Source organism: Tupaia chinensis, unplaced genomic scaffold, assembly GCF_000334495.1.
Source record: "Tupaia chinensis unplaced genomic scaffold, TupChi_1.0 Scaffold146907_1, whole genome shotgun sequence".
Classification (NCBI taxonomy): domain Eukaryota; kingdom Metazoa; phylum Chordata; class Mammalia; order Scandentia; family Tupaiidae; genus Tupaia; species Tupaia belangeri.
The window spans coordinates 1633057-1652156 of record NW_006206760.1 but is presented as its reverse complement, the minus strand read 5'-3'; the positions used below and the strand labels follow the sequence as shown (position 1 = coordinate 1652156).

Genomic DNA, 19100 nt, shown 5'->3' with positions numbered 1-19100 from the left:
ACACACCAGGCGAAGGTGCCTAAAGTTTGCAAGAGGAAAATGGAGAAGGGATTGTGGCGTGGCAATCCCTGGTGGGTGATTTCTCACTTTCGGTCTCTCTCTGCAGTGAGCACATGTGCCCTATAGCAAAAATCTCACTTAAAAAACAAAACAAAACTGAAGTTCACAGTGCGGTCCAGCAGGTGGCATAGCGGTTGAATGTGCTAGATTCCCACATAGTCAACTTCGGTTCGAGTCCTGGACCTGGTGGTTTGCTTTTTGCTTTCCCTTTTTTTCTCTCTGTCTCTGGTCAAGTTAATGACAACTAGAATTAAATAATTCTTGGAAGAGGTTTTTTTTTTTTTGTAAGTTAACAGTGAAAATATTTATGAAAACCTTATCCCTAGTACTATTTTATAAGATTTTTTTAAAAGAATAATTTCTTTTTATTCATTTATTTTAATTTGACCAGGGAGAGAGAGGAAAAGTGAGAAAACAAGCCACCAGGTACAGGTCTCGAACCATGGTTGGCCATGTGAGAGTGTCCAGTGCCTTAACCACGATGCCACTTGCTGGTTCCCCCATAAGATTGTTTTAAATACCCCTAGACTTTCTAGGTTTCCTCTAGGTCACTAAAACAATCCTTCTCGGTCACAAGTATGTGGCATTTCTGTCCCATCGCCTACAGCTATTGGGTTTTACCCAGAAAGGTACGTAAGGCCTTTTCTGAGAACCAGAGTTCTCCCTGGACTTGCCGTGCTCATCCCTAGCTGTCACTGTCACTTAGTGACGGGGTGTGGACTAGGAAGGCCAGAGTGCCCCACTGCGGAGGGCAGGGTACAGGCGCGGACTCACCTGAGGTGACAGCCCAGAACAGAGGGAGTGGGGAAGGAAGTGGCCCGGGACAAGGGCTCTGGTGGCCAGATTCCAGGGTAGTGGTTGCAAGATTGAGGTGGAGGGGAGAGAAGGAAAGGAAGGACTCCGAAGGGAGGTGAGAGATGAGGGGGGCCCACGGAGGGCGGGTAGGAAGGGGAGGCGAGCCAGGGTGGCCAGACTCCTGGCCGAGAGCACAGCGGGAAGTACTGGGCCCTGAACGCTTTGGTGATCCCTGTAGTTTGCTAAAGTGTGCTTATTTGTTGCGAGGAATGGACTTGGGCCGGCAGGTGGCATAATGGTTAAGGCACTGGATTCCCACGTGGTTCACGGCAGTTCGAATCCTAGACCCGATGAGTTGAAACTCGCGCCATGCGTGTGTGCGTGTTCAAAATCCTTAGAGAGAAGGGATTGCGGTGTGGCCATCCCCCCTTGAGGGACGGCCTTGGTAGAGCTCTCCCTGATTAGCACATGCACCCTATGGCAAAAACCTTAAAAGGCAGCAAGTGGCATGGAGGTTAAGGTGCTGGACTCCCATGTGGCCGACCACGGTTTGAGTCCTGGACCTGGCAGCTTGAAAAACACTGGGCACGTGTGAATGTGTGCCCAAAATCCTGAGAGGAGAATGAGGAAGAGATTGTGACATGGCCATTCCCCATGCTTTCTGTCTCCCTGTCTATGTCTGGTGAGTGCATGTGCTCTATGACAAAAATCTCTCTCAAAAAAAAAAAATAATTGATAAAAAGTTGCAAAACTGGGGCAGTAGGTGGTGTGGTCCTTAGGCACTGGGTTCCCGGGGGGCTGTCAGCAGTATGAGTCCCAGACCCGGGGCGGGCTCCCTCACTTTCTCTCTCACCCTCTCTGTCGCTAATGAATGCATGTGTCCCACTTCAAATGTAAAATAATAATAAATAAAAATTATTTAAAAAAATGTTGCTGGGCCCAACAGATGGTGTAATATTACATGGTTGGACTCCCACGGAGTTGACCATGATCCAAGTCCCAGACCTGGTGGCTTAAAACTCATGCCAGGGGACCAGCAGTTGGCGTAATGGCTATGCCGCTGGACCCCCATGTAGTCGATCAGGTTCGAGTCCCGGGTGTGTGTCCGTGTGTGCCCAAGACCCCGAGAGGAGAATGGAGGAGAAGGGATTGCGGCGTAGCCATCCCCTCTGGGGGTGATTTCTCGCTTTCTGTCTCTATGTCTCTGTCTTTCTAGTGAGTGCACGCGCGCTGTAAGTAAATAAATAAATAAAAATAACTCTGAGCAAAATGTACTTTTGGAAGATGGGAAGCAGACGGAAATACTCTGCAGTGGAAGGTGAACCTGAATGTTTACAGGAGGGCCAGCGAGGACAAGCCAGGTCGCCCCTGTAGCTGAGCCCCAGAGATGGCAGGAGAGGGCCGGGGGGCAGCCTGCGCTGGAAGTCCGTTCTCTCCCCACGGGCTTACTGCTGGGCTCTTCCCTGGGAGAAAGATGGCTCTTTTTTTTTTTTTTTGGAGAGGTCTTCACTATAGGGCGCGTGCGCTCGCCAGACAGACAGAGAGACAGACAGAAAGCGAGAAGTCACCCCCCAGGGGAGATGGTCACGCCGCAATCCCTTCTCCTCCATTCTCCTCTCGGGATCTTGGGCACGCACGCACACGTGCCTGGCATGAGTTTTAAGCCACCGGGTCCGGGACATGAACCGCGGTCGACTACGTGGGAGTCCAGAGACACAGCCGTTACACTAACTGCTGGTCCCGACAAAAAAAGTTGGATGACAGAGGCCGCTCACGGACTGAGATTGACTAGAAGGGACACTGGGAGGTGGGGTCGTCGTTTCTCCACAGTAACCGGTAGGTGGCAGAAGAAGGCGCGCAGACCATGGGTAGGAACCCCGTGTTCCCCAGTGGAGACCTCGGGGCCTTCAGACCTTCGAAGACTTCCAGCAAGAAGGCTTCGTTCCCACCCGGAATCCAAAGTGCTAGCAAACTGAAGGGTCCCCAGATTTTATTTTTTCATGAATGATCTATTCATTCATTCATTTATATAATCCCATTTGTTGTTATTTTTCAATTTGACCAGAACGAGAGAGTGAAAGGGAAAGTGAGAAAGCAAGCCATCAGGCCCGGGACTCGAGCTGCGGTCAGCCATGCGGGAGTGCGTGTCCTTAACCACCACGCCACCTGCTCGCCCCCGAGGTGTTCTTTCTGGAAGGTGTTTAGCTACATAGCGCCTTTGCTAGACCGTTCAGGGCGGTGTAGTTTGGCAGTTCAGGCAGCCGCCTATGCCGTCCCCCTGCGGGGTGACTCTCACTTTCCCTCTCGGGGTCTCTCTCCAGGAATCTATGGCAAAATCTTAATAAAAATAAAACCACATCTGCGCCTCCCCCAAACCAGAAATCTTCCCATTGTCCCCTGCTTCCTCTCCCCACAGCCACTACTTGTTGGCACGGCGGCCTCCGTGTTCCCTCCACGTGTTAGGGGTGTTTGTGATTTTCATGTTCCCACGGGGACGGTCGAGTTTAATGAGTGCCCCCGAATGTGGACGCCAGAATCCCCGGCGACCTTGGGCTCTGCTCTCCGTCCCCGTTTCCACAGACCCGGCCGTCGGACTCTGATGCTGCGCAGGTGTGTGACCGCCCTCCAGCCGGCGGCTCTCGGGGAAGAGTGGGTAGCTTACTTTATTTTAAAAAGATTATTTAATTTTACTTATTCATTCTTTTATTTTAATTTGACCAGAGAGAGACACAGAGAGAAAGTGAGAAAGCAAGCCCCCAGGTCCAGGATTTGAACCATGGTCGGCCATGTGGGAGTGTCCAGCACCTTAGCCACCATGCCACCTGCTGGTCCCCAAGAGTGGGTAGTTTTCACTAAAACACATGGACTTCGGCAGCCCGAAATGACGGGCAGCCCTTAGAAACAGGCCCCTCAGCCCATCAGGGGCTGCACGCAGACCCCTCTGGAAATACCTTCCCCCACCGGCTCCGGGCACCGGGAAGGGCCGCCAGGTCAACGTCCCGGTTCCCACGGGGGACATAAGCTGACCGGGCAGCTCACCGGTCCACGGACACTCACGCCCTCTCAGTCCACACTGAGCACGCGTGATGAGGTACCTGAACTCGCCCGGCAGGAGCCGCGAACTCAGACCAAGCAGCCAGGTACAATGAGGGCCTCCCCGCCGAACGCGCAGTGGCAGCTCAGGGCGGGCCTGACACCCAGCCCGTGCCCACGGCAGGTGGCCTCCTCTGGCAGCTGACCACTGGCATGCTGTTCAGGTAGGGGTGCACTTTTTCATCAAAAACCCTCACTTTCCTATTAAAATGCTTCCTCCGTGGCAAGTTGTTGTGGCTTCTAATTCTGTGACTCAGGAGAGTCTGTCACCTGAGGCCTGGACCCAGAGAACTGAGGATTTCACACAACGCAGCTCAGCCCTCTCGTAACAGAGGGTGCTCCAGGACACTGAGGGGTCTCAAGGTAGTGATACTTTTTTTAAAAAAGAGATGTTTGCTAGAGGGTGTGTGCATACGACAGAAAGACAAGAGACAGCCAGAAATCAACCCCCAGGGGGGCATGGCCACAGCCACGCCTCAGTCCCTTCTCCATTCTCCTCTCGGGATCTTGGGCATGCATGCACATGTGCTGGTGCGTGAGTTTAAGCCACCGGGCCTGGGACTCGAACTGCAGTCAACTACGTGGGAGCCATAGTGGCATAGCCATTATGCCATCTGCTGGTCCCCCTGGAAGGAGTTTCAGGCCACCAGTCTGGGACTCGAATTGTGGTTGACCACATGGGAGTCTAACACTTCAACCACCACGCCACCTGCTGGTCCCCCATTTTTAAAAAATAATGTATTATTATTTTAAGAATTTTAGGGGTCAGCAGGTGGCGTGGTGGTTAAGGGCACTGGAATCCCACATGGCTGACCATGGTTCATGTCCCTGACCAGGCAGCTTGCTTTCTCCCTTTCCTTCTCTCACTCTGTCCCTCTCTGGTAAAAATTTAAAAAGAAATAAATGAATAAAATTAAAATTCTTTTATTATAAGAATTACTTATTTATTGTTAATATTTTTTGAAATTTTGCTACGGGATTATGTGCACTCAACAGAGAGCGAGCGAGAGAGGGCAAGAGAGAAAGCAAGCAAGCCACCAGGCCGACTCAAACCATAGTTGGCCCCATGGGAGTCCAGTACCATAGTAACCTGTTGGCCCCAGAGACCCAGAGAGAAAGTGAGAATCATTCCCCAGGGGGTGACCACACAGCAATCCCTTTTCCTCCACTCTCTTCCTGGGATTTTGGGCGTGCGTGTGTGTACCAGTGTGAGTTTCAGTCCACCAGGTCTGGACACCCATCACGGTTGGCCATGTGGGAACCTAGCGCCCTAACCACCGTGCCATCTGCGGGCCTCTTGGTCAGAACTAATAACACATTTGAGCATCGCCCTTAAACCAAAGCCCTGGCCACTACCCTGGCCACTACCCTGGCCCTCATGAATGCCCGTTAGACTGTGCGACGAGACAGAACAGAACAAAGGGAGGTTGTGGGGAGACGCCAGCACTGGCTCAGGGGCGGCAACGGGGCTCTGCACTCGCTCCCATGGTACTTACCATCGCTGGCTAGCAATGCCCTGGCCTTCCTGGAAGTAAGGCCACCTGCTGATAGCTCCCAGGCAGACAGGAGGGCTGCTATGGGGGTCTCCGTGGGATGTCTACTGCCAGGCTTATGTGAGGACGGAGGCGGGAGCCGAGTGTGTGGAAAGAGAAGCCCGAGGCTGAAACACAGGCCAGGCCCTGGTGGCGTCTCTTACCTCTCATTCCGTCCACTTCTTCCAGACACCTTAACGTAAAGAGCTTGCGTCCCGCGATCTAGCCATTCAACGAACAGACGTGCTCTCAATCGGCAATAAAGACATGTCTAAGATAGTGTGGACGAAAGGCCGCCCAAGTCCATGGGTAAGCACAGCCTTTCAAGGTCTCCCAGTGGGTCCGACCGTCAGTTTATCCCGCACGCGGTCTGGCTCGGTCACCGGAAGCCAGTTCGCTGTGCCCTTACACGAGGCTCTTAGTGTCGTAGGAGGAGGCTCTGCCGAGTGCACAGTCTAAACAGAAAATATGCAAAGGCATGGGTCCACCTGTGACATACCAGGGCTCCACACTACTAGGTAATGCTGCATTTCTTGGTTTTATTCGAAACAGTGCATATTTGTAGCATTTTTACGGTAGGATTTTACACTCGTCATTTACAGAAATTACAAGGTTCTGCTTCAAGTCTTTAAAAAAATTTTTTTTTTTAAAAATTCAGCCCATGTGCAGCACAAGAATATGCAAAACTACTTTACATTATACACACTTTTTATCAAAGGAGATACAAAATTCTGGCTTGTAGTTTTAGACAAATACAAGAAGCTTCAAACTAGACACAAAGGGTTAACATTAATTCTCAAATATAAGTCTGCACTTTGTGTTTCTCTGAGATATGAATACCAAATTCCTAAGGGATTCTGGTTTCCTTTTGCAAGGAAAACGGACAAATTCCCGGTAGACGAGCCCCTCCCCATCAGCGTAAGCTATCTGCCCTCCCTTACTGCCAGACACCTGCACGTCCAAGCAAAGCGGGGTGGCCCAGCTCCTCTGGGGCTCCTCTGCGGCAGAACTCTGGACAGCCGGAAGCCGAGGCCCTTTTGCTGAACGCGATCTAACCCTGGCTAATCTAGTCAACTGTGATCGTAGGCCATTAGTCAAAAGGAGTGAAGAGAAATGTCCCTCTGGATCCAGTTTTGGTTGGCGACAAACTGGAGGCCTTAAGAATCAAGCTGTCTGATGCTAAGAGAACGTCAAAGGCTTTCTACACGGAACACACCCACTGTCTGTTCGAGGGACTGCCCTGAAACTGATGCATAGATCCGCGGGTCAGCATGGAGGAGGCAGCGTGTCCTGTTCTCCACGGCCCCCCCCCTCACAAAAGATGCCGTTTCCTATGGTGTCACTGTTCCCTATCCATCTCTGACCCCATGTGTGCATGCATATGCATACTTAAAGGATACTTAATGCATACACATATTTAAAAGACCCCTTCTTTCACTCAGAGTCAATAGACAGCCAACTCTGATGGTCTACGAGCATGTGAGTGACAACTGGCAGATTGGAGTCCTGACATCGACCGTCACCTGTCTGAGCTGTTGCGCTGTGTTAGACTTCAGCCGGAAGACCGAGGTACAGTGTGTGTGGCACTGTCCCCGAGGCCACCCTCGACCTGTGCAGGGAGACTGAGCGAACCCACTCAGTGGAGCTCTGGGGACGAGGCTGCGTGGCGTGGGGCAGGCTATGGCTCTGAGTGCGGGCACGGTCGGATTCCGAGCTCCTCTGACCCTGTCCTGCCGGGTGCCTTCGTCATCGCTGAGTTATGGTCACCGCAGAATGAGAACCTGAGGCTAGTCCTGTTTACAGAGAAAATGGAGAGTCGACTGTAATCGTGGTTACGACTTTAGCCCTTTCACATAAAACTCACAGGAGAGCATGTGATAAAAAGATTAAAAAGACTGCCGTAGGACATCTAGAAGCATTTATTTTATGCAAAAAAAAAAAACCTTAAATATGATGATGTGTCCACAAAGGTGCACACATACCTATGCTGAACAAGGCCAAGGAACAGAATATATGGATGCAACAGTTGTCAGCTAAAGTAACAGACAGCGAGCCCAGACCAGCGGACGAGAGCGCGCCGATTTCCCGAGAGCACAACGCTAACAGCCGAGAGCAACCCCAGACCTCCGACTTGCCTTCCAAAGCTGCCACAGTCCGACTATTTAAAGAAAAAATTGATTTTTTTTTAAAACATCATTAATAAAAATCTGGTGACAAACATTATAAAACCAAATGCTGGACAGTCTTTACTCCTTTAAAATTCTAAATATTCCGACATAATCGTAGGAGTAAAAACCACTTTAAAGTGATATGCTCTATGAAACAACAATATGTACATTTATTGCAAATTATATTAAACTAAAATGGAGGGGAAATCAAAATATGAAGTGGTTACTACTTGCAAATCAATAATAATTTTAATTATTTTCTCACTCTGATAAAAATCAGACAGCAACATTTATAAAATCGCCACATCACTTTTCATAGCAGGAAACTGGAATCTGTACATCTCATCTTTGCAGAAAAGTAGGCAGGCAGAAAGAATTATACATAAAAGTTTCCAAAAGGAAAAACAAAGAAATATTTCATCTGATCTCTTTTCTTTAAAAAATTAATTCAGTAGACGTCTATTTTTCTCTTGTGTAACATGGGAATTCCTGGCTCTAAAGTGGATGAATCGCAGTGTCGGCGTAAGGACATCCTGTTACTTTCTTTAAAATGAAAACTGCAGCATGGAGACTAATGGTATTCTATGCATCTCAACTCCAGCTCGGCAGGGGCTGGAACCAAGTGTTAAGCAATTTGCTTAATTATTGACTTTTCATAAGAAAAGTCTGGGGGGAGGGTAGGACAGAGTTGCTTTTAGCCTCTCTCAAGAGTTTCTGCTGTACATTTCCAACAAAAGACTGTGGTCATGTGAAAAGAAATAATAGTTTGTTTTTGTTTTTTGTTTTTTTTTGTTTGTTTGTTTTCAGTTTTCAAGGCAGGAAGTGTGTGTTCTAAAGAGAACTTCATTTTCTGTTCAAGAACATTTTGAATCCACATTTTCGTAGAAGCTTCAGCCTGCTTCTGTTTGGCCTTCATTTTCCTCCTTTGCAGATGAGATTTCTCTTTACCTTAGGGAAAGGAGAACACAAAGTTAGAAAAGATGTAGGCAGTACCCAAAGAACCCCCAATGATTTCATTACTTGAGCTGTTACTTACACTCTTACTTTTTTCCCCCTTTCTTTTCTTGGCGCACGTGCGCGCGCGCGTGTGTGTGTGTGTGTGTGTGTGTGTGTGTGGTGTGGTGTGGTGTGGTGTGTGTGTGTGTGGTGTGTGTGTGTGTGTGTGGGGTGTGTGTGTGTGTGTGTGTGTGTTTGTGTGTGTGTGTGCGGTGGGGGCTATAGGGCGCTCACTGGGTAAGAGACGGGAGAGTGAGAAATCACCCCCTAAGGGGGACGGTCACACCATACTCCCCTCTCCATTGCCCTCTGGATTTCGGGCATGCACGCACATATGCCATATGTCCATCGTGTTTTTTAAGCCACTGGATGTGGGATTCAAAACTGTAGTTGGCCACATGAGATCCAGTGGCCTTAACTACCACGTCATGTGACTGGTTCATAGAAAAGGTTGAGGATTGTCTTCCTAAACAATGCAAAAACAAAACACCAGTGAAGACCTTTTTGGTCCCAACTATTAAGTACTATTATCAAATTCCCTAGTCTATTACAATGAATTTAAGGTTATTTATTTGAAATAATAGCAATTATTTACTTTCAAAAATATTATTGAAGAAAAATTACTAACAATTATGCCAAAAATTATTTTAATTAATAAATAATTGGGGGTGGCCAGCAGGTGTCATGGTGGCACTGGACACTCTGACATGGGCGATCATGGTTCAAGTCCCAGATCTGGCGGCTTGCTTTCTCACTTTCCCTCTCTCTCTGGTCAAGTGAAAATGAATGAATAAATAAGAGTAAATAAATAATTCTTCAAAAACAGTTTGGGGGAGATATTTTCACCACAGGCACATGTGCTTGCCGGAGAAAAGAGAGAGGGAGAGGGAGAGGGAGGGAGAGGGAGGGAGAGGGAGGGAGAGCGCACGCACATGCAAGAAATCACCTGCCAGGGAGGATGCCCATGACACAATCCCTTCTCGTCCCTCCATTTGGGGATGTGGATACATAAACACACATGCCTGGTATGTTTTCCAAGCCGCCAGGCCAAGACTCAAACTGTGGAGTCAGCACCCTAACCACCATGCAACCTAGTGGCTCGGAAAGATGAATTTATAAGCAACGAATAAGTTCGGACTCCTAGGCTGGGTAAACACAGACGTTTTAGTATACTAAGAAATAAAGTAAATAAGAGAAGGAAAAATTAGTTTAATTCTGTTAAGAAGTCAGGGGGACCAGCAGGTGGCTTGGTGGTTGAGGGTGCTGGACTCCCACGTGGCTGACCGTGGTTCGAGTCCTGGACCTGGCAGCTTTCTCTCTCTCTCTCTCTCTCTCTCCTCTCTCTCTCACACACGCACTCTGTCCTTCTCTGGTCAAATTCAAATAGATAAATAAAGTTAAATTAAATAATCATTAAAAAAAAAAAAAAAAGAAGCCAGGAGAAAGTCCCACCCTCTGATTCCCTAGAGAGGGACATGCTGATCCCGGGAACCACGTGAGTCTGAGGCAGGGTCTTTGCTTTATCGATACATTTCTCAATAATTTTCTGAGGAAGACTATTAACTAGTCTTACTAACGAAGATGAGGTGGTGGAGGTTAAATATGTGTTCTAGTCGAGGTCCAGAGGTGAGCTGAAAACTCAGGTAAAGGTTGTCTCCGATACTGGCATTCAGTTACTAGCTGGTAATGGAAACCAAACGTCAGGAAAAATGAACTCACCATTACTCAGACTAGGGTTGGCCTTCCGGATGATGCCATGAGATGTGGTAAGAGAAATATTCTGAATGCGCTTACTCAAATACTCAGCATTTTTTAAGGTTGATATTAAAAAAAGAATTACTAAATTTTGTTATTATTTTAAAATGTTGCTATAGGTGCACAAAAGAGAGACTTGGAGAGAGGGAGAGTGAGAAAGCAAGCCTCCAGGCCTGGACTTAACCTGTGGGGAGCTGTGGGATTCCAGTGCCTTAAGCACCATGGTACCTGCCGGCTCCTATATTGCACTCTTTTAAATGAATTATTTTATCTAACTTTATTTGTTTTAATTTGCCTAGAGAGAACAAGAGAAAGTGAGAAAGCAAGCTGCCAGGTCTAGGACTTGAACCTTGGTAGGCCATGCGGGAGCCCAGCACCAGTAACCACCACACCACCTGCAGGCCCCTATACTGCACTCTTAAAAAAGGAAACCCAGATGTTAACTAACTCAGGCCTAGAGGAGGCAGGTTTGCAAGGAAAACGGGTCCAGAAGGAAGCTCTGAGCATAGGCTACGTGTAGAAGGAACCACTTTCTGGGCCTTTGCTGGAGGTTACAGCGTGGAGAATCTGAAAACCAGATTGACAGTGCTCAATGATTAGCTGAAGTTTTACTGGGGAAGGTGTGGAAGAGGTAGACTGTTGACCTACATTAGAATGAACTATAACGGGGGACCAGCAGATGGCCTAATGGTTTTGTCACTGAACTCCCATGTAGTTGACTGCAGTTTGAGTCCTGGACCCAGTGGCTTAAAACTCATGCCGGATGTGAGTGAATGTGTGCCCAAAATCCCAAAAGAAGAATAGAGGATAAGGGAGTGTAGCGAGGCCATCCCCCTAGGAGTGATTTCTCACTTTCTATCTCTGTCTCTGCAGCAAGCATATATGCTCTAGAGCAAAAATCTTAAAAAAAAAAAAAAAAAAAAAAAAAAAAAAAAAAAAAAAAAAAAAAAAAAAAAAAAGGGGGGTTGGGAAAAAAAAGAATTAAGTATAACGGGTCAGTTGGTGGTGTGCTGGTTAAGGTGCCTTGATCCCACATTGCTGACTGCATGGTTCAAGTCCCAGACCTGGTCTTGGGAAACAAACCAGGTAGGCATATAGACATGTATGCTCAAAATTCCAAGAGGAAAATGGAGAAGGGACAGAGGTGTGTCATCCGTCATTGGAGATGCTTTGTCACCTCATCAAGTGAGTGCACAAACCCAACAGCAAAATCGAAACAGCCAGAAATGGAGGAAAAAAAAAAAAAAAAAGGAAAGAACTGAGTAAGTTCATAGAATAAGACATACGTGATCAAGTTTCATAATAATTTACTCCATTCCAAGACTTTATGCCCCAAAAGTAGCTTTTATGTTATGTAAATGCAATGAACACATGGGAAGGAAACCAAGTAAAAGGTAATTTCTCCTTGCTGATATGCTGGGGCATGGTGGTTATGGTGCTGGCCACAGCTGGCCCCAGTTTGAGTCCTGGATCTGGAAGCTTGCTTTCTCATTGCCCCCGCCCACTCCTCTGGGGTCATATTAAAAAACAAAGAAATAAATACATAAATAAAATTAAATAAATAATTCTAAAAACAACAAGCACAGATCAAAATACCATATCCTAAACAAAAAGTAACCAACCAAGCAACCAAATAAATAAATAGAAAGAAAAGGAGAGAAAGAAGCTCTTTCTTCAAATTGGTGCTTAAAACTGGGAGGTTATGGGCCAGCAGCTGGCATGGTGGTTAAGGTGCTGACTACCACGTGGCCGACCAGAGTTCAAGTCACAGACACTGGGCTTGCCTTTTCACGTTCTCTCTCTCTCGTACATGCACATGCCCTCCAACACGTTACAAAGAATAATGAATAAAATAAAGTCGGCAATTAATAAACAGAACTGGGAGGTTATAACATGGGCCCCAATGACATGGGGCCTGCGTATGGTGTCCAGTTATATCGCTGACTCCCACATGGCCAACCATGGTTCCAGTCCCAGAGCCAGTGGCGTGTGTGCGTGTGTGCGTGCGTGTGCGCCAAGAATCCTGTGAAGAGAATGGAGGAGAAAGGACTGCGGCATGGCCATCCGCCTGGGGGTGATTTCTCGCTTTCTGTCACTCAGGTGAGCACATGTGCCCACAGCAACAACCTCGCTCTAAGCCAAAGAAAACCAAAATGCCATTTAACCTACTTAGGAACTCAAGAGCAGCTGCGTGTTTGGTGATTAGCACAGACTAGGGGTAAAAGGACACGCCCGAACTCGTCCGGGAAGAGCCACGCCTCACCTCTGTAGGTCAATCTGCCTCTCGGCTGGTGCCGCCTTTTTGGCTCCGTCTTGCAGCTTGGGTGCTTTGGCATTTCCTGGTTCTAAACCTCCAGGGCTCTCCTGACCAGCCACCCTCTTCCTCCCCTTGTTACTGGGCTTGTTTATGTCATCGGTTTTGGCTGCATTGCCCTGAGGTTCCGGCTTCCCTCGGCGGCCTCTCTTGGTTTTGGAAGGGGTGGGTGGCCCTGACTCATCTGTTTTCTCATCTGGTTTCTGCTGGATGTTCTCTGCACCAGCCGCTGTTACGGTTCTCTTCTTCCCTCGATCACTGCTGATGTTTCCCTGGGCAGCTTGATCAGAATTGACCTCCTAAAACAAAGTGAAGACAACTTCATGAACACAAATTCCTTAAATAACAATAATTTGTACTAGAAAAAAAATTTTTTTGCTCTAGGGTGTGTGTGCTCGCCAGAGAGATTAGCAGAGAGAGAGAGAAGTAAGAAATCACCACCAGGGGGATGGCCATGCCGCAATCCCGTCTCCAGCGTCCTCTCAAGATTTTGGGCATGCACACACACGTGCCTTCTGTGATTTTCAAGCTGCCAGGTCAGGGACTTGAACTGTGCAGCTGGCCATGTGGGATCCAGAACCTTAGCTTCCATGCTACCCGCTGACCCCTAAAAGAAAATATTATAAAGGAGTTGGGATTCCAGGGGGCTTCCAGTTAATTGCTTATGTCCTATCAGGTGAGTGCCTTAAAGAACTGGGCCTGGTGCCTACCATGCTGTTTGGCACATGCAATCTGCTGAATAAATTCCTATTAAAAAGCAAAGATAGTTCGCGGGGACCAGCAGGTGGCATGGTGGTTAAGGCACTGGACACTCCCACATGGCTGACCACGGTTCAAGTCCTAGACCTAGTGTCTTGCTTTCTCACTCCCCCCGGCCCCCTCCCCCTCTCTCTGTGTCACTCTCTGGTCAAATTAAAAAATGAATGAATGAATGAATAAATAAATAAATCTTAAGAAAAAAAAAACACACACACACCAAGATAATAGTTCACATAAACTAAGAAAACCTACTCGGTTCTATTGTCATGCCCATTCTCAATAAAAATGGCCTCCTTACTGATGGCATACTCCAAATTTCTTTCTTTCTAAAGGGTACTTTCAGGGACAGCTCCTAGTGAGGAGGTTCAGGTGGCGGATCTCATATGGCTGCCTGTGCAGCTTGAGTCCTGGACCTGGTGACTTAAAAAACATGGCGGGCACATGTATGTGTGCATGCCTAAAATCCTGAGCAACGAATGGAGGAGGAGGGAGTGCAGTGTGGTCATGCCCTGGAGGGTGAGTTCTCACTTTCTCTATCTCACTCCGGCAAGTGCATGCACCGTATAGCAAATACAAAAAACAAAGAGTATTTTCGTAACTCAGTGTACTTTTTTTTTTTTTTGCCACAGGGTGTGTGCTTGCCAGAGAGTGAGAGAGAAGACCTATTTTTTCTACATGATGCATCGAACTATGAAGCTGCAGTTTTGGGCATGAACTTCTCATTCCATTCATCCCTTTTTCAACCTTCTCTTTTTATCGCATCTCTTGTTAACTTGCTACTTTTTTCTCAATCCTTTCTCTTTTTTTTATTGGAGAGGTTTTCACTATCAGGCGCATGCGCTCGCCAGAGAGAGAGAGACAGAGAGAAAGAAAGCGAGAAATCACCCCCCAGGGGGGATGGCTACGCTGCAATCTCTTCTCCTCCATTCTCCTCTTGGAATCTTGGGCACGCACACACATGTGCCCGGCCTGAGTTAAAGCCACTGGGTCTGGGACTCAAACCGTGGTCGATTACATGGGAGTCCAGCGACATACTCATTGCGACAACTGCTGGCCCCTAACATTTTCCTTTTTCCACTCTCTAAAGTATTTAGCATGTATTAAGACATCAGAAATGTGGGGCCAGCAGGTAGTCTGGTGGTTGAGGTGCTGGACTCCCAAACCGTGGACCATGGTTCAATTCCCAGACCTGGGGGTTAGATTTCTTAATTTTCCCTTCTCTATGTCTCTGGATAAGTTAAAAAATAAATAATAACAACAAATAAAATCAAATATATAATTTTAAACAAAAAAGACAAAGGGCCAGCAAGCAGCACGGTGGTTATGGTGCTGGACTTCCACATGGCTGACCACGGTTAGAGTTCCGGACACAGTGGCTTGCTCACTCACTCTCTCTCTCTCTGGTGAAACTGAAAAAGAAAAATAAGTAAAATTAAATAGATATTAAAAGAAGCAGACACTGGGGCCAGCAGGTGGCAGGGTGTTTAAGTGTGCTGGACTCCCACATGGCTGACTGAGGTTTGAGTCCTGGACCTAGCGGCTCACTTCCTTGCTCTCTGTCTCTCTGTCCCTCCCTGGTCAAATTAGAATAAATAAATAAAGTTAAATAAAATAATTTAAAAAAAAACTTAAAAAAAAAAAAAGCAAATGTGTGTTGTTTTTAAAAAATTTAAAATGTGGGACCAGTAGTTAGCATAATGGCTATGTTGCTGAACTCCCATGTAGATGACCGTGGTTCGAGTCCTGGATCCGGTGGCTTAAACTCACGCCGGGTGCGTGTGTGTGTGTGTGCCCAAGATCCCGAGAGGAGAATGGAGGAGAAGGGATTGCGGCGTGACCATCCCCCGGGGAGGGCGATTTCTCACTTTCTGTCTCTCTGTCTTTCTGGGACGCACACGTACCCTATAGCAAAAACCTCTACAAAAAATAAAAAAAATGTATTATTATTCCTATTCTTCTTGAGTTTGACCGAAGGGAGAGAGAGATACAGAGAGCACGTGCGAGTGAGTGAGCAAAGGTCACCAGGCCCAGACTTGAATTGTGTCGGCCACGTGGGAGCCTAGCGTATTAACAACCATACCACCTGGCTGACCGACACTAAGACCTTAAAACTCTCAGTTCATACTGTGTCATGGTGCTAGGGCGGGAAGTATTGGAGAAAGACTCCATTCGGGGTTATCCGCATGAACTCTTGTACAGAGGGGTGGTGTGGGCAGAATCATCCCGGGCAGTGGGAGCACAGTAAGCATTGCAAAGAGGGGAAAATAGATATTACTGTAATGAGAATCTTCATAGAAAAAGCCACTTGCTAAATTTAAAGACGTACCTTATTCTTTACTGGGTCAGTATTTTTCACAGGTGTGACAGAAATAATCCTCACGGGGTTCTCTTCATTTTCACTGACTCCCGTTTCTGCTGTCTCTGAACTCTGCTCCCTGTGGAAGAGTAAAGCAAGGCCTCTTGGTCTCACACACGTGTACAAGGGTGACCACACTGTCTGCGCCACTAAGGAGAGGTCAGGCGAGTGTGGGACCTCCCTCCGGGAAGCCGACAGCACCATGCCAATCTTGGCGGTCACAGGATTACTCTGGTAGACCCGCTACCGACTTCTGTTCAACTTTAACAAAGTAAGACAGAAAGGGCTGCCTACAACCACCTGACAAACCGCCAAGAAATAAATATTTATTCCAAGCATTATCTCATGGGGGGTAGAAAACCCTAAAACAAAAATAAAATGACAGATCGTGCTAGAGTATAATTACTTCCAGCGTTCTTGATGTTTTTCAGGGAGGGGACTATAAGGGGAAGAAGTCACGTGGGGAGTTTTCAAGCGCTTATTGTCTTCTTAAACCACAGTTCCGTGTTAATGCATGTTATATTTTGAAGTTTTACTGCTAAAATGATTTTAATAAACAAACACCACCAGTGGGGCCAGCAGGTGACACAGTGGGTAACATGCATGATTATGTTGCTGGACTCTCATGTAGTCAACCGTGGTTTGAGACCTGGACCCAGTAGCTTGAAACTCAGGCTGGGCACGTGTCCATGCATGCCCAAATCCCAAAAGGAGAATGGTGAGGGGACTGTGGTGTGGTCATCCCCTGAGGGTGGTGATTTCTCACTTTCTCTGGAGAGCGCACGTGCCCTATACCAAAAACGAACAACCAAACAAAAAACGCTGATGGTTAGAGCCAGCAGACGGCACGGAGTTAGGGCAGCTAGATCCCATATGGCTGACTGGGAGGTTCGAGTCCCGGATGTGGAGCTTGTGTGTGTGTGGGACTGTGGCATGGTCGTTCTTCATACAGGTGTGACTTCCCTGTATCAGTCAGTCCTCACTAGGCGCAAGCACGTTTACAGCAAATACTTAAAGATAAATAAATAAAAACCAAAAACCAAGAATGGAAAAACAGCACTGGTTAAATTTACTGTGAAGATTTCATGTGCAAGAAGAAAACCTTTCAAAACATCACTATTGGGACCAGCAGTTGGCGTAATGGCTATGTCGCTGGGCTCCCATGTAGTCGACTGCACGGTTCGAGTCCCAGACCCGGTGGCTTAAACTTAGGCCTGGCACATGTGTGTGCATGCCCATGATCCCGAGAGGAGAAGGGATTGCGGCATGGCCATCCTCCCTGGGGGGTGATTTCTCACTTTCTGTCTTTCTCTGTATTTCTGGCAAGTGCATGCGCCCTATAGCAAAAACCTCTCCAAAATAAGAAAAGAAAAGAAAAAATCAATACTTAAAGTTAGTAAGAGTAAGGCCCAGTGGAAAATCTCAGAGTGCCAAACATTTTTAATGTTTGTGTCAGCATTTACTACGAGTTGAAAATGTTACAACGAAGTTATCTTAACTCATACTATACTAATTTGAGATGAAAATTAGAAAACCTTATTTAAATGGATTATATTGTCATAAGTTTTTGTATAAACCTTCTTACTTATCAAATAAACTTATTTCCACATAAACTAGTTATAATACATTACAAATTCTTACCCCCCCCCCCAATTTTCTTTTTTTCTTTTAAAATTGTACCTGGAAGTGGATGGAGTGAGTGGGGGTGTAGAGAAAGTGAGAAATGACCCCCCCCAATGAGATGTGGCCATGCTGCAATCCTTATTCCTCCATGTGTCCTCCCTTTGGGATTCTGGACACGCACACAAGCACTCATGCCTGGAGTGTTTTAAGCTGCTGGGTCTGGGACCTGGACTTGAACCATGTTGCTGGCCACAGGGGATTCAGAAGCCCTACCCACCATGGCACCAGCCAGCCCTTGGTCCCTAACTTTTCAGTACACATAGAATGCTACATGGTTTTAAAATGGATAGGATGCTATTTGTCATCATTAAGAATACTAAAATTCATCAGTATTACTCTGTACCCAAAACTGTTTATACTATAGTGATTTATGAATAAGTTAAAAGATAAACAAAGAGTGAGTGATAGGAACAAAAACAATGGGAGAAAGAGAATTGCCTTGCTCGGTTGCCGGCGGACGGGTTCAGCTCTGCGTTCACGTTAATACTGCTTCCAGTCTCAGCGCCCGCGGTTCTAACGTAAGGCTTCCTTCCTGTTGCCGATAAAGGCTTGTTCACTGCCCCGAGCACTCCAGTAGGCTTTGGCTGAAATCCACACACACAAGGTACACGCGTTATTTTATACTTTACTGAAGAAACACACATGAAGTCAGACACAGGTAAAAGACACTGTTTAGTCTGGACTCGGGGTGTCTGTTATCTTGGAAAGCGAAACCCTAAGTTTCTTAGAAATTCTAATGCTGTAAGGTATGTCCGGCTGACTTAATACAGTTAACATCCATAAACATTTTCTGTACTTGGTAACTAGGCAATATTTACTATTCCTTATTAATCAAAATACGAAGAGCTCTCGTAACAGTGAGATACAGAATTACAGGTCTTAGGAAGCAGCTGTTGGATGTACATAGTGACACTTACAAACCTTGCCAAAAATGCCATTTCCCTTGCTCTTTCAGAGGTATCATTAGTTTTATAGAATATAACAATTATTAGTACTTCAACATTATTTTTCTGTAACTTCTATATCTAAGATCACTGCGTCATAGGAGAATCTGCTTTGTGTATCGTAACCAAGTCAAAGCTTATCGGTCCTTCATGGCGAGACAAAGTGCGAGAGAAGGCCTCTGCGGGTGCGGCAAACACGGGTCCGCCAACTCTGGGAAAACCATCCTGGGGAGACGCTGCAAGGCCCCTTCTGGGGAGAGCAGTTGTCAGAGTTCTGGAATGCAGAGCTCAGAATTATCGAGCACATCATACCTTTCCCGTTAACAGAAGCACTCTCGTCTCTTCTGAAATGTAACTCTTGTCATTAGAGAAATCCTATTAAAAATAGAAAATAATGAACGTTCATATTTTTATTATCCAAATAAGACCTTTGAGGCATTGCGCCTTATAACAACAGTTACGTTTATGTTAAATATATGTCAACTCATGAAATAAAGAGCCGGACCGTGACTCTAGCTTTCAACCAAATCACTCACACCCACGACATAACCCAATGTGCCAAGGGTCTGACAGGCTTGAGGCTGGGAAGAAGGGGGTGTGGCATGACCGAAGCTTGTGGAAGGGGATCATCTCTCTCTCAAGTGT

At 46.8% G+C, this 19100-nt stretch overlaps 1 protein-coding gene across 1 annotated transcript in view; it reads right to left on the bottom strand.

Moving 5' to 3' along the window:
• Positions 1 to 7384: 7384 nt before the first annotated feature.
• Positions 7385 to 19100, bottom strand: part of PDS5A (PDS5 cohesin associated factor A) — a gene marked incomplete in the record, with an annotated part of 91432 nt that continues 79716 nt past the window's right edge. The window contains 5 exon segments of the mRNA XM_014584445.2: positions 7385 to 8596; positions 12663 to 13012; positions 15799 to 15907; positions 17950 to 18095; positions 18768 to 18830. Coding sequence (XP_014439931.1) covers positions 8593 to 8596; positions 12663 to 13012; positions 15799 to 15907; positions 17950 to 18095; positions 18768 to 18830 — 672 coding nt within the window.